This window comes from Pseudonaja textilis, chromosome 5 (assembly GCF_049901715.1).
Source record: "Pseudonaja textilis isolate UNSWEBS1 chromosome 5, rPseTex1.2, whole genome shotgun sequence".
Lineage (NCBI taxonomy): Eukaryota > Metazoa > Chordata > Lepidosauria > Squamata > Elapidae > Pseudonaja > Pseudonaja textilis.
In genome coordinates, this window is record NC_141994.1 from 4,606,816 (window position 1) to 4,624,409 (window position 17,594).

Consider the following 17,594-nt stretch of genomic DNA (forward strand, 5'->3'; position numbering starts at 1 on the left):
TTAACTGGAGCTATTAATGAATCATAATTAGTAAAAATATTGTTTCTATTCAATTGCCATATAGCATAATTGTAAGATGCCATACTTAAAAAAAAACACTATTTCATGGTTTTCCACCCACATTCTGAATCTGAAATAACTTCAATAATTGTTAAAATTATGTAATTTTACTTGCAAAATGTCTTAGTCTCTAGAGCTGCAATCCTATTATGTAGGAATCTTTTGAGAAAGTTCAGCTCTCCCCTAATTTGTAAATAGGAGAGAATCCATCTTGATTTTTTTTTACTTAAGGCTGCAAACTTGTCTGACAATATGTCCATATATGTATGGGTACTGATCCATAGTTGTCAAAAGTTGAGCAACACAATTAAATCATGAATGGTTATAGTTTTAACAACATGGGCTGGAATAGGCTTGTAACATTGAAACTGATAAAAATTTGGCCATGCACAGAATTCTAGCTCCTCTGTCTGAGTACTGGAAAAAATACCAGTTATTTAGATACCAGTTATTTTTCATTAAGGCCATATTCAAGTTCAAGCAAACACTGACTACAGATTTCCTTCAAACTACAGTTCTTAATTTTCAAGCTTCATTTACTATTAACATTATAGAATGGCGTGGAGCTATACGATTCGCCAATTTCTTTGTTGTGGTTGTTTTATATTGGTATGAAAGTGCAGGGTTTTTCTAACAGCTGGTCTTTTAAAAAAAAATTAAAAGTGCTTTAGGATAAATCAGCTGATCTGGAGAATGCTAGGATTTTGTTTACTAGGAAATATAGAAAGTAATAGTTGTGGACAACTACTTTAAGAGAAGTCCTGCTGCTTTGAGGAGTGTGGAGAACTGCTTGGAATTTTCTGACTCATGCACAAAGATATTTTCACCAGTTGATTTCCTGTATACCAGGTGTTTCAAACCAAAATCAGATGCTACAGGAGGACTAGTTAAATAGCCTGAAAGCTGCAAGACTACAGATTTTCGTTGCATATATGCAAAGGTTTCTAGAAAGTTAACAATGAAGAAAATGAAAGAATTACAGTACGCTATCAAACATAAATTTATTAAATGAAAATCTCTGCCTCTGCCATAAATTAGCCATACATCCTACATACGCATCTTTATCAGAACTAAATGGATATTTTCCATTTATTTAAATGTTGTGTCTTGACAAATACTTACATTTTGAAATGGTATATTGAAAGGTACCAAAAATGCAGGCTCTTTTATAAGTGATACAAACCAAAATTAAGTTAGGGAAGTCAGAAACCTATCCTAATATGAATGATGGAAAGCTTTGATGGAAATGCTAATTTTCATCACTAATTTTAAGAAAGAGATAGAGACATTATGGTTCCTCCTGCTACCCTTATTTATTTATTTTTACATTTATATGGTGCCCATTTCAGCTCAAGAAGCAACTGATTTTCTCATTTCCAAGGAAAATGGGTCATAAGAATGGAACAAGCTGGTTAATTTAATCCTATCCTGGTGTTCATGCATTAGCAAAAAATACATTGAAAAAAAGGACTATACTTGCAGACTCTGCTCTTTACAGATGCAAAACAAGATCAATAAGGAATTTATGTACAGATAAGAACTATGATTTTTTTTTTTTCAGAACTTAGCTCAATTTTAATCTAATCAAATATATTTGTATGTGGTTCTGGCTACACAACTTTCACATATATCGAATCAAAATGTACAACTGTAGGGTAGCCAAGTGCCCACTGATTTCTTCAGAAGACCATTTAGAAGATCTAGCTGGTCCAGAATGCAATGGCCAGAATGTCTGGCAGGACAACTGCATCAATAGCAATTCTTAGGTCACCCAGTGGATCCCAGTAGATTTCTCAGTTCAGTTCAAATGCTGGTTATCACTTTTAAAGCCTTGAATAGAATTAGGTTCCACAGGCACCACCTCACCTATTGAGAGATGGCCTGCTAAAATATCTCCCAAGCCTGAAGAAGGAGATAGATGCCTTTTCTGACAGGCCTACTGGGACACAATTCTCCAAAATATATGCTTTGTCCCTTTGCTTTGCCTCCAGAAATCGTGGGCGCTCTGTAACTTTAAAGAAGATTCTAGACAGTCACTTGTCTGAAATAGTATAGACTCTCCTGACTGAGCAGGGGACTAGACTAGAAGACCTCCAACCCTTCTAGCTCATTTATTCTAAACTTCTAAACTTTTATTGCATTTCACAAGGAACTTAAACATACTGTATTCCAATCTATGTTTGACTCAAAATGAATGATTGGGAGACATCATCTTGAGTATATAAGTTATGGATATTATTTACTGGATCATTCACTTTTTCTGATTTTTTTTTCTTTATGGCCTATTAGGGTTACTTAGAAATATATAAACAAATATGGTGTATTGAATGTGAAATATAAAATACATGTCAGCGCTGCTTTTTTTAAAGAGTCTGCAGGTTACTAAATATGAAATGTACAATGAAATCTTTTATAGCCACATTGAGAAAGGTAGGAATTTCTTGACTCCCTGTGAATGTAAAACCTGTATGATATTTATCATTAAGACATTCAAAAAACCTTTTGTGCACTTCTTTGTAAGGTACAAATATCATAGATAATATTGAATCGGTCTGCACTCAATTCATCCAAGCAGTTTTCTTGACAAAATCGTGGAAGTGATTTGCTATTGTCTTCTTCTAGTATACTTTTTTAAACTTTTCAATCTAGTTCTATTCTTTGAATTCTCAAAAAAAATTCCTCCCTTCCTCCCATTTCCATGCCTGAGCTTACAGAAAAGGTTGGCTATATACTCACATCTGCAAACATTAAAAAGTAAAGGTTCCCCATGCACATAAGTGCTAGTCGCTTCCGGCTCTAGGGGGCAGTGCTCATCTCCGTTACAAAACCAAAGAGCCAGCACTGTCCGAAGACGTCTCCATGGTCATGTGGCTGGCATGATTAAACGCTCGGAACGCTGTTACCTTCCCACCAAAGTGGTTCCTATTTTTCTACTTGCATTTTTACATGCTTTCAAACTGCTAGGTTGGCAGAGGCTGGGACAAGTAATGGGAGCTCACTCCATTATGCAGTGCTAGGGATTCAAACTGCCAAACTGCCGACCTTTCTGGTCGACAATCTCACCATCTTAGCCACTGAGCCACCGCATCCTTTCTGCAAACATTAGCAAACTTCTAATACCTAGTACAATCTTGGAACCATACAAATTACTAAGAGGAATGTTTAAATTATATTAACTCGTTTTACTGCATCTCATAATATATGGACAAATGTATGTTTAGAAAGATATGCAACGGTACCAAGAATAATAGCAATATTTTTTTTTAATTGTATTAAGAATGTCAGCTGGATAAAGCATTCTCCTTATCTCCATTCCAGATAAAAATTAAATAATATTATCTTAATGGTGACATTCTAGCATCACAACTAACTTCAGTCAGAATAATTGTCATTTTTAATGACACCTGGAAAAAAGGTTTGTATAATATGAACATTAATATGTTTCTTTACAATATATACCCTCCCATATTTCTCCCTATACAGTTGTTTTCCAGCAGCCTTTCTCTCCCTAGCCCTGCCTCTTATTCAATTATAATGCTTGAATGAGTCACATGCAATATTTCCAGGCTCTTTCCTTGCTCATGAAACTTTTTAACGAAATGTTAGCATTTGCAGACACCAGATGTTTTGACATAAGGAGAGGCAATATGCAAATTTTAATCCATGCTAGGAACAATAGCCTGCAGGCACCTTTTTCTTATTACATGAATCACATACTTAACCACAGTGTGGTGGATCGTATCAGAATCCTTGCTATCCTGAGCATTCGACACTTGTCTTGTAGTTGCCAATTAATGAAACTGATGTATATTTAAGTTGATGGGTATCAGTGATTTACCAACATTGCTTAGCATACTTCACAACTGGTGCATCCTTGATTAGTCTGGCAGACTTGACACTGATTAGCATCAAATCTCCCCAAGTTTGCTTCTAATCGACATTGTCTTTCCATACAAATGATGCTGACACTGAGTTTGATTGGAAGTCTTTTGTTAATGTCATTGTCTCTAATTATGTAGATAGCAGACTGTGTTTTTGTAATCTGTATATTATGATTCCATTTTCTCATGTTATTTCACTGAATTAACAGAGTGATCCAACTTGCTTATGTACAGATCATTCTGTGACTTCAAATATACGAAAGCTTTTGCGTCAGCTCCCATGTTAAATTTCCTTTTCTAGTTCATCAAATTCAAAATTAATTGAATTACAAGTGTTAATTAGTCCCACTGTGTACAACAAAATAATTAAAAGAATTATAATTAAATAAATCCAAAGCAAATAAATCAGTATAGGTACACTCATATGCCATGTTAAATAGCCTTTTTAAAGACTATGAATTTTAAAATATGCCAAATTGCTACAAAGCTATTGCTAGCATTGTATTCTATTTAATAACAATGTACCATTCTATCATATGTATAATTTTTTAAATGTATTCTAGAAAAGCACACACTTAATCCTGAGAATTTTAAATGCTAAAATTCTTTCTTAAATTCATGAAACATGGATATCTTTTGAATGACACAATGTTTTGTAATTATCAATGATTTTCAATGTATTGCTTGCTGAGATAAAATATTCTATTTCTCTTAAACTGTCTGAGGAGGAAGTTTTAATATACTTAAAAGGTTGGTACAGCTTCTTTATTAATTATTCAGTATCATCTTGCCTACTGGTAATTACTACAGCATTTTAAATTGTTTCCAAAACTTTAAGAACATGAATAAAAAAAAACAAACCACAGGATTATATTAAGGGGCATAGTATATACCGTGTTTCTCATATAATAAGGCCGGGTCTTATTTTTTTTTGAGCCCGGACAAAGTGGTTAGGCCGTCTTTTCAGGGGTGACTTAATTCCCCCCCCTTGCATCTTCCGGCGGGCGGCGATGGCTTGGATGTTGACCTTAGTGTTGGTGGGGCACTTCATATTGGGGTCAACGCAGTCGGCACCATATCTGGGTGTGCAACAAAAGTACTTCCTAATGGCAAGCCCCCCCATTTTGCATGTTTTAATATAGGCCTTAATTTGGGGGGAGGGGCTTAATTTCATTTCATGCCTATAAAACATGCTGGGACTTCCTACTGGGGGAGGCCGTATTGTTGGAGAAACAGGGTAGCAACATGACCATGATGTTTTAGAATAGTATTGTGTATTTATTGTTCAACATAGTCTCCTCAATAAGCATGCTTAACTAGTATTATTTTTATGTGTCACTAGATATTGCTTATTCTGACTTCATTCGAGTTATAAAAAGATCTATTTACTTAGGTTGTAATTGCATACTTTAAATAAATAAAATATCAGCATGTATTAAAACTACTTCAATAAAGACTGAATCAGAGTTGGTAAAAAAGGATATTCTTTTGCATGCAGCTGCTTAAAACAAGTGATTGTATTAATATTAAAAATAGTAATTGTTATGAAAATAACAATCATTTATAACAGTAGCAGTAAATGCAAATGATCTACAAGACTTCACATAATTTTAAATTACAATAATTTTCTTTTTTATAAACAGAGCTCTATTATAATCCAATGTTATATAACAGTGTTATTAATATTAATATTAATTATTGTCAGTCATTTACAGTAATATAAAGCCATAGCATTTTTTTTTTTTTCATTTTTTCAGCTTATATAGAATCTTATCTCTTCTCTAAGATATCTTAGGGCTTAGGTTTGTATTTTATCTCATGAGTACCTACATTTACTGTATGAATTAAATAATATTTCAATTCTTTTTCTTAATTTTATTGTTCATTCTGATTAAACGGAATTAGAGAATTTTGAATATCCCTTACTAGAATAAAAGAGATAAAAAATATCCAAAGTTCCTGTTCCAATGAATAATTTAGTTGTAAATTCCTAGGATCTTCACCACATGGAAAGTACATACCTATTATTGAGTCTTGACTAAGTTCTTTTGCAAGCTTTTGAGTTACTTTTCAAACACATTTGAACAAATATTCATTTAGCCTACCTCTCTTCCCTATGTATGAGAACACAGTAAGAAGGCAAATCCTAACTTCTTTGCATAAAGGACACAATAAAGATATTTCAATACTTGATCCTATATTTCAAATATTGGTAAAGAATAAATGCACTTCATGCAGAAAAGACAGAGCGATTTACACAGTTATCTCTCTCTCTCTCTCTCTCTCTCTCTCTCTCTCTCTCTCTCTCTCTCTCTCCTTCCCTCCCTCCCTCTCTCTCTTTGACAGAGAAAAGAGACAGACCCAGAGATAGAGAGAGAAATAGAGAGAGAACTGTGCAAATTGCTCTCATGTCTTCTTTGCATGAAGTGCATTTGTTTTTTGAGGAAGAGAGAGAGGGAGAGAGTGAGGCATAAAATATACAAGTTCCTTTGTTAAATATTAAAAATGGAAATTTAAAACACAAATGCATGTATATTGGAACATCATCAATAAAATTATACTGCAAATGAAGATGCAAGATTTAAAAAACAAAACAAATAGCAAGTACCTCAATAGAATCTAACTTATAATGGATGTATAATCCATTTAAGCTCAATATATTCATTAAGAAAGTGTCCAACAGAAGGTTATTTTGAAGCTGCCAAGATTCTTTGGCAGTTCTACTTTGTTGTATGCTTCTTTTTTTGTATTACAATTTCATGCTATTCTCCAGGATATCATATAGCCAATAATGAAGTAATCCATGCCTCTTACTACTAAACTTCTTTTTTTTCAACAATCTATGTTTTGTGGACATCTATTACAAAAGCATTCCCACTATAAAGCACATCCTTAAGCCAATTTTCAAAGGTTATCCCAATGTCAATTAGTTTTACCTTTGGATGGTAAATATTTTCTGTAGAATGAAATTGCATATCTATACCACGGGATTCCTCTTACAATAATTTCCTTACAAAATGCTGGATAATAATAACATAGTAATACCATTTAAATATATTAGAAATAAAATATACCATGCTGCACTTCTTAGAGTTAATATATTTCAGTGCTGTGATTAGTGGCCACAGGGAGAAGTAAAAGGAATTCTAAACAAACAGACACTTCCTGTGTGTGTAATTATATATGAACCACTCCAGTGGCAAAAATTCTGAGTTTTTCAATCTCTTCGACCTTGATTCCTATCTATCCATCTACTCCTTTTTCATACCTAACATTGATATTTCACTTCAAATAATATTTACAATGAATTCCACAACATTTTTCCTGACTTTAATGGCAGAGGGAGTCTACCAGTTCACACCTATTCGCTAGAACCGGTTGTTAACATTCTAGCAGTTCGGAGAACCGGTTGTTAGAAGAAATTACTGGCCTAATCCTGTAAGGAAAGCAGGAAGGAAACATTCTGGTGTTGCTTACAGAAACTGCCTCTCTGTTAACCCTTATTACATTCTTGGCAGGACTAGACTTCCTGTCTCAGGAACTTCTGCGGAGTTTTTTTTCCTTTCCTTTGCTGTACTTTGCTTGTGTGGAGTGACCATTCAAAGTTACAATGGCACTGAAGAAAGTGACTTATGACCATTTTTCACACTTATGACTGTTGCAGCATCCCCACAGTCATGAGAGGCCAGGGAGGAGATGCGTACCCCAATGTGAGTGATATTGAGTTGGCCACATCCAGCCAATAACATGACCACCAAGCCATGTCCACCCAGTCACATGATCACCAAGCCATGCCCACCACCTAAGCCACACCCACAGAACCGGTTGTTAAAAAATTTGAATCCCACCCCTGTTTAATGGGGTATAGTTTCCAATAGATATATTCCTATAGTACAATTTCTCCATTCAAATAAAATGTCCATTATTCAATTATTGGAAAATTAACATTTATAATAGTTCTTTTACCATCTTTAAGTATTAGTCTGCATCAATCTAGGCCTTTGTTTATATATGGCCTGGATTTTTTAAAACCATTGGGTTGTTTTATCCCCAAACTGCCCTGGGACAAAGTACACCAATTTGTAATCATATAATTCACCTTCAAGTGATACTGCTGGGCACTATACCCTGTTTATGGGGAATAGGACAGTCCAATTATGTAAGATAGAGATGTCTTCCCACATGCAGCACAGTTTTAAATCCCTAATGCACACTTTCCATGCTGTGAACCCGCTAAGATTCATTCCTGGTGAATAAAAAATGTAAATTGGTAGGAAATATTTTCATGATCAATGTCAAGAATTCCAGGATGTGAACTACACCCTCTGAACTTGAATCCTTGTAAGCTATTATGGATGCAGTATGATACGTAGAATAATTTCTAGAAGTTGCCAGATATCTATTTTAGGGTGCTATTTCTCGTTTTCAATAGTTCAAGCATCCTTGAACTATAGTAGTATTGAACTACTAGAACAGATACCTCTAGTTTTAGATTGTTATGCAATGGGCTACCTCTGACCCCAACATTCTCTAGCATCAATCTGCTTCAATACAATAGTGGAATAAAATTGCAAGGTAATATATGTACATCATTCCTGGTAAATAAATAAGAATGATACAAAATGTCTGATTGTTTGGGTCATCCCTTCCAAACAAGAAAGTCATGTAAGTAGATTTTACACATATTTCTACATAAAAAGGTACAATTGGCCTTCTTCATATTAACTTCCATGCACAGGGGCCAAAGAGTTATCTCAAACTTCCTTCCATGATTCAGTGACTTTGTAATGAATAAATTAAGATGCCCTGTGTGCATGAAAAGCAATGTTATCCTTATAAATGTGTGCCCCCCCCCACCTTGCCTGAGAGTAAAATCTTACTACTTTCTACAAAACTGGAAAATTTTCTTCTTATTTTTTATTTCATACTCAACCCTTTCCAAAACAGATTATGTCAGCAATCAACCTGATTAAGCTGAAATAAGCAGTAACATAAATATAGCACCAGTAAAGCAAGGGAGAATTCCTTTTATTCTCTCTATGGAATGTTCTTGTATGTTATATATCATCACTATCACCTGAACTGCAACTGCTCCTTCGGCTGCTTCCTTTAGTTACAGCAGGAGACATAGAAGATAATAGAGGGTCTATCCCAAGTGGCGATATTGTATCATCTAGTAGTATTTCTTCTAGTCTCTGTTCTTTTAAGGCAGCACTAAAAGACAAGTCTGTAAAATGGGAGAGTGGATCAGAAAAGGCCGCAGCTGGGTCATGTAGATCAGCGTGTTGCTCATGAGCCGTGGCTAGATGTTGAATGTAGTCTATTGAATTCTCTTCCGGATATGCCAGTTGTCTCATGACCCTGGATGTTAAGTCAACCACACTGACTGAAGACATGATTGGTAGTCCATGGGCACGTGCTTGCATTTCTAGCTCCTGTGTTAGAAAACAACATATTTAGAGAGGATAGGATTTAAAAAGAAATTATAGGGATTCTATGCGTCACAGTAGTATATCTGGTGCAGTTCTGAAATCTACTCTGACGGTATGCTTAAAATGTAACATACTAATGCGTCAAGCCTAGTTTTGTATGTCATTATCAAGCCGTATAAAGACTACATAAAAGCTATAACGATGAACCGTGGACTCTTGGTATGATTTCAGAGTCTAAATTTGAAGCACAAATATAAATGCCTCAGTTCCAGTTCAGGAACAAAAAAATCAGGAATAAAAAAATCCTCTAGGGTATATTCCTCCTAAAAAATGGAAAATAGATTATGAGATATTTCATAACACTTTATTTTGTAATGGCCAAGTTTCCAAGAAATTAATCTATGATTGGAAATCAAGATGCCCATTTAAAAATGATATTAGTGCAAAATCACTATGTTTCCAAAAGTTCATAAAACAATATTATATAATTAAATTATTATTTTATAATAGAATGATAAAAATAAAGGCTTAGAAGAAATTAAAACTATTGTGGGGGGAGGTTCAGATTCTGAAAAAGGAAATTCTTTATACATTGCCTTTGTGACAAAATATGTAATCTGAGCTTCTTCACAATTTTTCTGGGAAATCAGTGCTTTCTGCATAATATATATATATATATATATATATATATATATATATATATATATATATATATATATGGATCTTTGGTTGTTCGGGTTTTCTCCCGCGTAAGATTCAAGTATCTAGGCAACGTTTCGATGAAGTCTCATTCATCATCTTCAGGCTTTTGTCTCCGGCTCTGTGCTTCTCAGAGTAATGTGAGATTGCAGCTGCTTCCTCCTTTTAACTGCCAGTGGGGGTGGGACTTGATTGGGTGGGGGCTTGGCTGTGTTCTCATTGGTAGGGGGTTTGGCTGTGTTCTGATTGGTTGGGGGTTAGCCGTATTCTGATTGGTTGGAGGCGTGTTCTGTTCAGGTGGGGGCTTGGTTGTGCTCAGGTTAGTTTTAGTTGCTGGGGATTTGAGCTGGTGAGTTGTGATCTTGCTGTTTGGCTTCTAGTACGTGGTCCTGCTGCATCTTCATAGTGGGTGTCGGTTTGCTTCATGTATGGCTCAGAGGGGTTTGAAGTGGGTAGTGATGCAGCTGCAGTGCAGCTTCTGGTCCATGGTTGTGTCTCATTTTCTGAATGGGTGGGAGTCTGTTTTCTATATGGAAGTGTGGTGGTGGTATCTTGTGTGGCTCTCATGGGTGTGGGTCTGGTGTCCTTCTTCATGTTAGGTACTCGTCTGTTCATGAGGGTAGGTTTCTAAATGGCTGGAAGGCGGGAGGTGTCATCTCGTTTGTTCATGCTGTGTGGGCGTTTTTCTATCTCTATGGCTTCTCTGATTATTCTGCTGTTGAAGTGTTCGGTTTTGGCGATGGTTCTGGTATTTTTAAAATCAATTTCATGTCCTGTGGCTTTGAGGTGTTGGACCAGGGAAGAGGTCGTTTCTTCTTTTTTTGATTGAGTTCTTATGTTCTTCAATGCGTGCACTTATTCTTCTGTTAGTTTGTCCAATGTATGTGGTAGGGCAGGCAGTGCAGGGATTTCGTATACTCCTTGGTTTTCTAATTCGATTTTGTCTTTGGGGTTTCTTAGTATGGTGGATATTTTTCTGTTTGTGCAGAATGCTGTTTTGATGTTGTGTTTTTGGAGGATCTTGCTAATTTTGTCTGTAGTGCCTTTTATATATGGGAGGAGGGCTTTGCCGTTTTCTTGTTCTCTGTCTTGGATTTTGGTTGGGGTTTCTTTTTGGATTAGGTGGGTAATCTTCTTTCTTTGGAATCCATTGGCTGTAAGTACGTTGGTGAGAGTGTGTAGTTCGGTTTTTGGTGTTGTTCATCGGCTAAGCATTTTGTTCTGGAGATGAGTGTCTTGGCTACGGAATTGATCTGTGCTGGGTGGTGGTGTGAGAGTGCATGTAGATAGCGGTTAGTATGTGTTTTCTTCTGGTAGATGGTGTGTCCTAGGAGCCATTGGATCTTTTGTATACCAAGACATCTAGGAAGGGAAGTTGATTGTTGGCTTCTGTTTCCATGGTGAATTGTATTTTGGGGTGTAGGCTGTTGAGGTATGTGAGGAAGTTGTTCAGTTTTTCTTTCCCGTGTGGCCAGATTATGAAGGTGTCATCTACGTATCTGAGCCAGAGTTTGGGTTTGTGGTCGTATTTTTCTAGAGCTTGTGTTTCAAAGTGTTCCATGTAGAGGTTTGCGATGACAGGTGAGAGGGGTGATCCCATGGGTGCTCCTTCTATTTGTTTGTATTTTTGTCCATTGTAGGTGAAGTATGTATTGGATAGGCAGTGGTTGGTTAGATCTAGGATGTGCTTGGGGGGTTGTATTTGTTTTGGATGGCTGTCAAGGCTTCTTTTATTGGCACTTGGGTGAAGAGGGATATGACATCGAAGCTTACTAGTAGGTCGCTAGGTTGTAAGTTTGTTTCTTTATGATCTCGATGAACTGGAATGAGTTTCTTACGTGTGAGTTGATGGATTCTGCATAGGGTTGTAGTTGTTTGGCGAGGAATTTGGCCAGGTTTTGTAGAGGTGAGCCTATGGAGCTGACTATTGGTCTGAGTGGGGTTCCTTCTTTGTGTATTTTGGGGAGACCATAAAGCTTGGGGCATCTGGATGATTTTTCTCTGGGTATGATTCCTTGCTGGATTTCTTCACTGATGGGGGAGGCTTTTATTTTGGATTTGGTAGTTTTTTCTAGGTAGGTGGTGGGGCCCTCCTCCCATATATAAAAGGCACTACAGACAAAATTAGCAAGATCCTCCAAAAACACAACATCAAAACAGCATTCTGCACAAACAGAAAAATATCCACCATACTAAGAAACCCCAAAGACAAAATCGAATTAGAAAACCAAGGAGTATACGAAATCCCTGCACTGCCTGCCCTACCACATACATTGGACAAACTAACAGAAGAATAAGTGCACGCATTGAAGAACATAAGAACTCAATCAAAAAGAAGAAACGACCTCTTCCCTGGTCCAACACCTCAAAGCCACAGGACATGAAATTGATTTTAAAAATACCAGAACCATCGCCAAAACCGAACACTTCAACAGCAGAATAATCAGAGAAGCCATAGAGATAGAAAAACGCCCACACAGCATGAACAAACGAGATGACACCTCCCGCCTTCCAGCCATTTAGAAACCTACCCTCATGAACAGACGAGTACCTAACATGAAGAAGGACACCAGACCCACACCCATGAGAGCCACACAAGATACCACCACCACACTTCCATATAGAAAACAGACTCCCACCCATTCAGAAAATGAGACACAACCATGGACCAGAAGCTGCACTGCAGCTGCATCACTACCCACTTCAAACCCCTCTGAGCCATACATGAAGCAAACCGACACCCACTATGAAGATGCAGCAGGACCACGTACTAGAAGCCAAACAGCAAGATCACAACTCACCAGCTCAAATCCCCAGCAACTAAAACTAACCTGAGCACAACCAAGCCCCCACCTGAACAGAACACGCCTCCAACCAATCAGAATACGGCTAACCCCCAACCAATCAGAACACAGCCAAACCCCCTACCAATGAGAACACAGCCAAGCCCCCACCCAATCAAGTCCCACCCCCACTGGCAGTTAAAAGGAGGAAGCAGCTGCAATCTCACATTACTCTGAGAAGCACAGAGCCGGGAGACAAAAGCCTGAAGATGATGAATGAGACTTCATCGAAACGTTGCCTAGATACTTGAATCTTACGCGAGGAGAAAACTCCGAACAACCAAAGATCCACATACAAATACCATGCGAGAACCTCAGAAAACAAATATATATATATATATATATATATATTTTCTGAGGTTCTCATGGTATTTATATGTGGATCTTTGGTTGTTGAGTTTCTCCGCGTAAGATTCGAAGTATCTAGGCAAGCGTTCGATGAAGTCTCATTCATCATCTTCAGGCTTCTGTCTTCGGCTCTGTGCTTCTGAAGATGATGATTCACAGATGATGAATGAGACTTCATCGAAACGTTGCCTAGATACTTCGAATCTTACGCGGGAGAAAACCCGAACAACCAAAGATCTATCTATCTATCTATCTATCTATCTATCTATCTATCTATCTATCTATCTATCTATATATATAAAATTGACAATTCTTTCTGTTTACAGGATCGTGTTTTTTTTTCCTATCAGCTTCTTTAAATAAGCAAAAATGAAGAATGCTTGATTTTAAAGCTAAGCATTTTGCACATGCATTTGCAGTAAAATATTTCTTAAAAATAAATTCAGTTAATGTTACAATTATTCTCTCAGCAAAGTATACTTTCACTTTAATGTCCCAGCAATATAGAATGAGAAAGAGAGAAAGAAAGAAAAAGGAAAAAAGAGAGAGGAAGGGAGAGGAGGGGAGGAGGAAGGAAGGAAGGAGGGAGGGAGGGAGGAAGGAAGGAAGTCAAATATCTGAATTCATAATGGGTGCTGAATTAAATATATGTATATAGTGCTAAAAATAACTTGCATTTATTCCATTTTTCTTCAAAATTTTCAAAGCAAAACAAAAACATATATTTCCCTTGCTTCAGTTTCCACAAATATTAAATACCTAGGCTTATCTTTTGTTACTTGTGCCAGATGAGATTGCAAACCTTTGCTTTCACTGTCTAAGCTAATAAAATTTTCTTACCTTACTTATATGTTATAATTGATTGAATTAAACCAGTTTTAAACATTTATAAATCAAGCTGTCTTGTTTCCATAAAGTAGAAATTGATTAAAACTGTAGGTATGTATGTATCTTTCAATATTTGTAGACTAACCCAACTAGCAATAGTGCGTCCATAACAAATATTAAAATAGTATAATGTAGTAAACAAAATTAATATTATAAACAAAATTAGTAACAAAATTAATAATTTTAAATTTACTAATATTTACTAATATAAATATTTTAATAATCTAAAATATTATCAGATGGTCTTCCTATTATGCCTGTAGATGCAATTCTGCTGGTAGAATGAATTCCTAATATCCTCCATGATACAGGTGACATATGAAGAAGAGAGAGGTCAGATAGGAGACTGGGAAAATGAGGGAGATCTAATGTATGAATAAAGAATGATCGCTTAATATAGCTGTTTAGCAGGGCTTTTTAATTATAGGGAAGCAGTGATAGTATAGAGGCAATTGCCTGGGCTTAACTCATATTAGGTTCATTTCCAAAGAAATTAAATTATTTGAAATTATCAAGATCACATTTTTAATTCATGTCAGGAAAACTAATCAGTTGAAGTATGATCCTAATAGATATTCTATTAGAAATTTTCCACAAATTCCCACTTGAGTTCAACAGACCAAAAATAATCAAAGTGGGGGACATTACATGTTTTGTTGTGTGCTTCTCAGAATGTTAAAATGCCCACATTTTCACATTTTGCACTGTGATTGTTTTTATAGAAACAATGATTGTTTACAGTAAACATCTATTTACCAAGCTAAGCATATTCTAGATAGCATATTTTCAAACCCTGTAATTTCACTGAGTGTTCTTTAGCATTCTGTTATTTAGACATGGAAGTCCTTATCAATTTTACTAGAGTTTTAATACTCTGTAACCTAAGATCACCATACCTTACAACAAGTACTATACATGTCTATTTAATTTTGATTTAATTTAAGCCATGGCAAACTATTTCTAAAATCTTGCCAAGAAAACTTCAGGGACTGGATTATTGTGGGTGATGATCATTCACTTGATTTCGGTTGTACTGTTTATCTCTGAAAATGAAACAGGCCCATGGGTTTTGCCTTGCACTAAGTACTATTTTTTTTTACAATATTCAGGAATGCTATCTAGAGCCTGTTGTGCATACCTTACTCAATTAAAAATTATGTAGATCAATCACAGTCTATTATAGGAAGTGACCAGAAAATTATGTGCTGGTTAATTTCATGTTGGACAATGTACCTCAAACTAAAACAAGGTAAGGGACATTTTTCAAAGTGGTTATCTTAAGTCTCCAAGTAATATAGATTTCCCCTCTTATGGTGTAGATCTATGTGTATGTGTTTTATAATCATTGAATACAGTTTGATGATGTAAAAGCTGTCGCAAAATCAAAAGATGAAGAAAGGAAGAGGTTGGCTTTGAACTAGCGTTTTTCTCTACAAACCTGAATTCGTAGCAACAGTCGTCTATTGGCTTGCTCTAATTTCTTCTGCCTCTGTTCCAATTCTTGAGCTTTCTGTTGTTCTTTCTGTAACCACTTGATATAGTCCACTGATGCCTTTAAAATAGTTCCTTTATTCCAGCGCATATCGCTGTAAAAAGTAATGATAACCTTTTCACAATTGTGCATGTCAGCAAAATTCATAAAAATGTACAAAATCTTTTATATTAATATGAAATAATGATTTACATGACCATTATTCACTCTTAGATATTATTGCTTCTGAATGGAAATTTTAATAGAATAGTTAAAAAGGCCTTATATATTAAAATTAATCCCAGAATGAAAATAAGTGTCAAAAGAATGTAATAAAGTGCCTTTTTTGTGTAAGATCTAAGTGCAGATTCATGATTCTACTTTTATAGTCTTTATATTTTTAGTAAAAATGCTTTTGTTATTAACTCTGATTAAAATCTATGTGTAGAACTCTCCATTAATGAACTGGAACCATATATTACTGACAATTTAAGCATAAATTTCTGAATATAATTTAAAATTTATCACTCTTTTTACCTGATCTTCTAATGAGCATACTTTTGTTCTTATTTGAATAAAAGGTTTTATCTAATTTTGATATTCAGTGTTAATAATACACCAAAATCATAGTTTAGTTTTAGCAACAATTCCATATCGTATTTTAAAACCTGTATGATTAAAACAAACTAAAACAGACTTTTATATAAAGTACTATATAAAAGTGCTTTGTATATCTAAGCTAATATGATTTGTCACTGTTAATAAGGAGATACTTACCCCAAAATGGCATTTAGCTTATAAGAATACTATTACAAGTATCATGTTAAAAATATATCTTACCGTGTGGACCAATATATTATATGTATACTGGAATCTGAAATTATCCATCATCTAACACAGGAATTGACTCTAGCAATCTGCCAGTCTGGATGAAATGTCCACACTAAATATGATATCTAAAATTCCTGTTTCATATTCTGCTCCATTTTTTTTTGCATTTTCTTTTTATTTAAATTTTAAAAACAATGATAAAAATGACAGGTGAACTCACGGATCATTAGACTTTGGAATAAGGGTGCCAAGCTCTTTAATCCGGTAATTAATGTTATACCTTCTTCTTCTTTCAACTATAAAACAAGATATCTTAATAGTAGCAGAATATAACAGAAAGACATAATTCATTAACAAACAGCAACACGGTTGCTCTGTTACAAAATGCTCTCTATCAAAGCATCACAGTATTTCTACATTGTAAAGCCTGAAAATATTTAATCTGTGAAAACCATAAAATAGCTAGTTTAACTATCCTGAAGAAAACTTCTTTTAAAAGGAGAAAAATAATAAATACCAAAATATTTATTTTTAATGAAAGAACACTCTTCATTTAACTCTTCATTTAAACTATGCAACTAACAAAGCTTTTCACAGGGATTTAATGTATAAGATAAATGTAACAAGGTGTACCTCTAACATTAAGACTATGCATTCAAATAATAATTGTAATTCTCATTTGATTTGGTAATGAACTAAAATTGTGAATCAGTGCTCATGGATCAGTGCTTGTATCATATTAGAAGTTATTTTGAAAGGCTGCAAAGAGGTGATAATCATGTATTTGCTGTCATTTGAATGAAAATATTTACTTTATAATTTCATCCATGTTTACTCAAAGGAAGGTCTAGTTTTGATCTTAAAATGTATGCATTATTCTTTCAAAAAAAATCTTAATTACCATTCGTGCTTGAAAATTTAGTTAAAAAAAAACCCTCCCCAATAGTACATAACAAATATACTTCAAGTTTTTAAATTATAAGTATTTTTTTAACAAACAGTATGAATCACTTTTGAATGTCAAACATCTTGTAGGGGAGGGAGGGGCAGAGGGTGGAGTGAAAACAGGGATCAGCCTAGAATCTTTATGTGGCCACAGGCGGAAGTCCTACCTCCCTTAATTCTATTGATCCTTATTTAA

At 35.2% G+C, this 17,594-nt stretch overlaps 1 protein-coding gene across 2 annotated transcripts in view; it reads right to left on the reverse strand.

The window, feature by feature from the left end:
* Positions 1 to 6,218: 6,218 nt before the first annotated feature.
* Positions 6,219 to 17,594, reverse strand: part of TFEC (transcription factor EC) — a 61,156-nt gene continuing 49,780 nt past the window's right edge. For both annotated transcript variants that reach the window (XM_087934042.1, XM_087934041.1), the window contains exons 6-8: positions 16,674 to 16,749; positions 15,590 to 15,737; positions 6,219 to 9,376 (exon numbers count right to left, since the gene is read on the reverse strand). In XM_087934042.1, the coding sequence (XP_087790168.1) occupies positions 8,999 to 9,376; positions 15,590 to 15,737; positions 16,674 to 16,749 (602 nt within the window). In that variant the 3' untranslated portion in view covers positions 6,219 to 8,998. The remainder of the gene's footprint in view (positions 9,377 to 15,589; positions 15,738 to 16,673; positions 16,750 to 17,594) is intronic.